Raw genomic sequence first — 5,727 nt, forward strand, 5'->3', positions numbered from 1 at the left:
CTAAATTAAAGACCTGTATCTTATCTTGCGTTGACTGTGTTCTTTGATTTTAGGGCAATAAAGGCCGGCATTTAGAGTCAAACTGGAATTAACATGAACACTGGTGAATATTTGCGATGTAATAAGCGGAGGAAATGAAAAGAATAATAAGTATACGGTTCAGAGCGAAAGGAGAGAGATTAGAGAGGACTGGAATATTACAGAACTGCTGACGACTCTGATAATACCGCTGATATGGAAAATGACTGCTGCTATCAGGAAATGTCTAATTAATACAATAAGTGATACTACTTTGCTTGGTAACTGCATTTTGTTAAAAACACATTTAAATAGTGCGTGACTTTCCACATAAAGGCTGATATAGCCGACAGAAGGCCGACATGGGCAGTGGGTTTATGTTCGGGGGGTGGGGGGGGGGGGGCTCTCCCAGGGCATTAGGCGTCCTGTATCATTCACACTCCACTACACAACTGAGGAGGAGGACAAGGAGGACCAAGTATAGGTGTGTGTGTGTGTGTGTGTGTGTGTGTGTGCGTGGGGGGGGGGGGGGGGGGGGGGCAATTTACTCAGGACCTTGAGGCCAAGAGGGAAAAAAAAAAACAGAATGAAAAGGAGCCTTAAAGGACCCTTGCCTTTTAACCACCACAGCGAGAAGCTGACAAACTAACGGAAGAAGAAGAAGAAGGAGCAGAAAAATACACTTCAATGACCACGCCCTCTTCTGCCCCTTTCACATACGGGGTCCCGCAAGGTTCAGTTTTAGGTCCTCTGCTCTTTTCTCTATACCCACTCCCACTAGGTTCAATACTCGGAAAACACTGTATTTCATTTCACTTTTATGCAGATGATAGTCACATTTATATGCCTCTAAAAAAGAACAACCCTTTGTCATCAGATATGACCATATTTGGACGTTCAGAGGCTCAGTTGTTACCGTGGAAACACCATCATCTTCTACAACTTTGATTCACCAGAAAAAACAGTTTCCTTAAAAATGTCTATCTATCTATCTATCTATCTATCTATCTATCTATCTATCTATCTATCTATCTATCTATCTATCTATCTATCTATCTATCTATCTATCTATCTAGTACCTTTAACCCTCACCTTTTTAAATACTTCCTACTAAATAACTCAGAGTTCAGTCTTTTCTATCTCAGTGTTCAGCTTCAGTCTCAGCTTCGTTTAAACCAAGGCCTTTTTTTGTCCTTGATCACTGGAGAAAGAAGAAAGTATGAAGTCAGATTTGTGAAAATGTTCAAATACTTTTAACTGAGCCTGAGCTGAATTGTGTAAAACTGTATCTTGGTCATAAATGTTTTTTGTCGTTTTGTTTTCACCAAATGTCTCAAATGTAAAATTAATGAGCGTGAATAATGACTTTATGTCCAGCTTCATTAGATGTGTACAACTGAGAAAGAAGCAGTAGCTTATATATATTATATATATTCACTAAGCACGCCATATTTACATACTGTATAGTCATGTGTTGTGTTTTTTTAAACCAATTCAACTGATTAAGCTGCACCAGTTAATGAACAGAGGACTGATCCAGTTCTACACAGAGGTGAAGATACGAGTGTATTGATCTGTGATTGGCTCTGACTACAGCTGTCAATCACACTGAAAGATGAGATTCTAAATTCACTGGAGTATTTAAACCATTTTTCTATCTCGTAAAATGAAAAAAAAAAAGGAACTAGAAAAGCACTCAGAAAGTGCCGACCTCCGCCAAGGCAGATTAGTGCCCCCCCACCCCCACCCCTAATCACCACCAATATTTAATCTTTTGTTCCTTGTGCCGGTATCAACATTTCCTCAAAATTTTAATCCAAATCCGTCCATAACTTTTTGAGTTATCTTGCACACAGACAGACAGACAAACCAACGCCGGCAAAAACAGAACCTTCTTGGCGGAGGTAAAAAGGGAGCTCCACTCCAAACCGCCCCAGTGCACGCTGAAGGTCCAGGTTCGATGAGGCCAACAGGACAACATCATCTGCAAAAAGCACAGATGAAATCCTGTGGTCCCCAAACCGGACCCCCTCCGGCCCCTGGCTGCACCTAGAAATTCTGTCCATAAAAATAATGAACAGAACCGGTGCCAAAGGGCAGCCCTGCCGGAGTCCAACGTGCACCTGGAACAGGTCTGACTACTGCCAGCAATGAGAACCAGACTCCTGCTTCTGTCATACAAGGACCGAACTGCCCTTAGCAAAGGGCCCCAGACCCCATACTCCTGAAGCACCCCACACAGGATACCACGAGGAACATGATCCAATGCCTTCTCCAAATCCACAAAACACATGTGGACCGGTTGGGCAAACCCCCATGAACCCTCAAGCATGCAATGGAGAGTATAGAGCTGGTCCAGTGTTCCACGACCAGGACGAAAACCACATTGTTCCTCCTGGATTTGAGGTTCGACTATCGGTCGGATCCTCCTCTCCAGTACCTGGAATAGACTTTCCCCGGGAGGCTGAGGAGTGTGATCCCCCTATAGTTGGAGCACATCCTCCGGTCTCCCTTCTTAAAAAGGGGGACCACCACCCCAGTCTACCAATCCAGAGGTACTGTCCCCGACTGCCACGCCATGTTACAGAGACGTGAAAACCACGACAGTCCTGCACATCCAGAGACTTAAGGTACTCAGGGTGAATCTCATCCACCCCCGGTGCTCTGCCACCGAGGAGCTGTCCAACCACCTCGGTGACTTCAGCTTGGGTAATGAACGAGTCCACCTCTGAGACCTCAGCCTCTGCTTCCTCCATGGAAGACGTGACAGTGGGATTGAGGAGATCCTCCAAGTATTCCTTCCACCGTCCGACAACAGCCACAGTCGGGGTCAGCGGCTCTCCACTTCCACTGTAAACAGTGTTGGTGGGGAACTGCTTTCCTGTCTGGCAGAGCCTGATGTCAGCACAGTCTTCAACTCCCACCTCCAGGAGAAATGGTACTAATGTAAGGAATGATGAAGTAATGGTACTAATGTAAGGAATGATAATATGACTGAATACCTTCTATGAACAAATAGTAAAGAGCTCTCCAAGCATTTTATATGTAATGATTTTTTTTTCTCATTTATTATGAAGACAGTCTGAACAGTACATGACTGAATTTGTTACAGTTGATGAACATAATCTTTACTGTCACTGTTATTATTGAATATTGAATTCTCTTGAACAATTCTATCATCAATCACATCATGGAAACACATTCATAATCCCAACATTTCTGATTAAAGTTAACATTAAAACCCATCATTATCATTGGATTAAATCACAGTGAATCAGAATCTGTCAAACCAGGATTATTATCATCACAAATGTTAGTATTTAAGTGCATATGGATAAAGATTAATACACATTAAAACTGTTTACATTATCACTAAGTTTAGTGACTCCAGTAAATCAGAAAAAATTTGTACGTTTGAAGAATTTCCAACTCGGTCTGACAGGAGTGATGATCAGAGGAGCAGAGTTTTTACCTTCATCATTCAGACCTGGACAGAAGTATGGGCGGACTTTATCACTGAAGCAGCAGCCAGTGAAGGAGTAGATGAGAACTGAAGAATCTACGTCATAAAAGGAGACCAGACCCCCCTCATAATCCACAAACACCCCCACCTTCTCAAGATCAGACTGCACAGACAGACCGACATAAGAATCCAACCAAGCATTGTACTGATTTCCATATTTCAAACAGATGGTCCAGAATCCGTTCTGAGGACTATAGAAGATCCTTCCTTTCATGTTGCTGGACTCTCTGGCCACTCCTAAAGTCCAGTCAGTCTTTCCTTTGACCTGAACCTCGAAGTAAAACCTGCCTGAAGAGAAACTCTGCTTCGCTAAGATGGAAGGACAAACAGAGAATCTCTGTCGTTTGTATGGAAGGTTCTTCCTTTCATCATCATGAACCTGTTTTCCATCATCAGACAGGATGAGTCTAGGACCTGCTATATCTGGATCCAGAGTCAGATCCACCTCATACTGTTGGACTCTCTTCAGTTCAGCTTCAAACACCTTCTTCCTGTCCTCTGTGAGTTTCTTCTCCAGCTCAGACACAGCTCTCACCACAGTCCCCTCATATGATGGACGGACGCTGACCTCGGTCCAGGTCTTCATGGATGGAGCAGCTTTGACACATGTGAACCTCTGGACAAAGTGGAGGTGGTCTTCAGAGCCTGAGAGCTGCTCCATCTCAGTGCTTCTCTTCTCCAGCTCACAGATTTCCTGTTCCAGCTCTTTGGTGAAGTCTTCAGCCTGTTTCTCGGTGCTCCTCTGCTTTTCTTGGATCTCCTCTTTGAACTGGTCCAGACCTCTCTGAACAGACTCCATCAGAGCAGTGAAGACCTCAACACCTTCTGCTGTCTCTGTGTCTGCAGCGTTCTTACTGAGCTCCACTGACTGTTGGATCTCCTGGATCTTCAGTCGTCTCTCCTGGATCATCTTCTTCAGATCTGCCTTCTGTTCTTCACGTTGATCTTTCAGATGAACAAACTCATGGTTCTTGTGGTCGTCAACAGAACAGAACACACAGATACATGTGTGGTCGGCTTTACAGAACAGCTCCAGAGGTTTCTCATGTTTCCTACACATCCTGTCTTCCAGGTTCTCCACAGGGTGGATCAGCTGATGTTTTTTCAGTCCTGAACGTGTCAGATGAGGTTCCAGATGAGTCTGACAGTAGGAGGTCAGACACACCAGGCAGGACTTCAGGGCCTTCAGTTTGGGTTCAGAGCAGACGTCACAGGGAACTTCTCCTGCTTTGGCAGCTTGTTGGTCTGAGCTGTAGATGTTTGGTTCCTGTTGAACTTCATGTCTGAACTGAGCCACCAGCTCTTTGATGAAAGTGTTGACGTACAACTCAGGTCTTGGGTGAAAAGCTTTTTTACACAAGGGACACTGGTAGTTGTCATTATTATCCCAGTGTTCAGAGATGCAGGATTTGCAGAAGTTGTGTCCACATGGTGTGCTGACTGGATCAGTGAAGACATCCAGACAGATGGAACACTGGAACTGATCTTCAAATCGGACACAAGCAGCAGCCATATCTATGGACCAAAAGAACATACAGACCACTGAAATAGTTTTAAAGGTGCAGTATGTTAGAATTCTGTTCTCAGTACAGTTGTCCCTCACAGTTGTCAGTTCACTTTTCATGGCCTCGCTATTTCGCAGATTTTTTTTAGTGCAATTTTGCATGCTTTTTTTTTTTTTACAGCATATGCACATGCATTGTGTTCTGCGTCCTGATTGGCTAAGGGACTGTAGACCATTGTCAATCAGTCTCCTCTGTGCCGTGTCTCCTGTACAGTACAGAATGCGTTCTTCTGCCAAATTTACATAAATGTTCAGTCACTAGCAGTGTGACTCTGCAGTGCTGTATGCTTGACAGTTTTCTCTCCGACAAAACCCACAATGTCGACGAAATGTTCTGCACCGACAAAGGCACCTGCGGTCGCACCCACAAGGCAGAGGAAGATGATAACCACCACACAAAAAGTTGGACTTCTGGACACGCTGAAGGAAGGTGGAAGTTACATGGCTGTAGGGCGCCATTATGGAATAAATGAATCTTCAGTTTTTATTTGTCAAACAAATGTTTGGGCCTGAAAACAGGTTTTGATCTTTGGTTTCATTCTCTAATACTGTTCTTATTTTTGAAAATCTACGAAGGTTTGAACTTTGAGAGTGTTTAAACAAGAGAGAAATGTGAGAAAAT

At 43.8% G+C, this 5,727-nt stretch overlaps 1 protein-coding gene across 1 annotated transcript; it reads right to left on the minus strand.

Annotated features, from left to right (window-relative positions):
• Window positions 1–2,728: 2,728 nt before the first annotated feature.
• LOC115427049 (E3 ubiquitin-protein ligase TRIM39-like) lies at window positions 2,729–5,111 on the minus strand. The gene has a single exon (XM_030145409.1). It carries the CDS (start codon window positions 5,073–5,075, stop codon window positions 3,414–3,416), a length of 1,662 nt encoding a protein of 553 aa, XP_030001269.1. The 5' UTR covers window positions 5,076–5,111; the 3' UTR covers window positions 2,729–3,413.
• Between the last annotated feature and the right edge of the window lie 616 nt (window positions 5,112–5,727).

The sequence above is a fragment of the Sphaeramia orbicularis genome, chromosome 10 (genome assembly GCF_902148855.1).
Source record: "Sphaeramia orbicularis chromosome 10, fSphaOr1.1, whole genome shotgun sequence".
Lineage (NCBI taxonomy): Eukaryota > Metazoa > Chordata > Actinopteri > Kurtiformes > Apogonidae > Sphaeramia > Sphaeramia orbicularis.

Bases quoted from the DNA above. Each gene is read 5' to 3' on its own strand.
- LOC115427049 (XM_030145409.1), bottom strand. From the start codon at position 5,075: ATGTTCTTTTGGTCCATAGATATGGCTGCTGCTTGTGTCCGATTTGAA.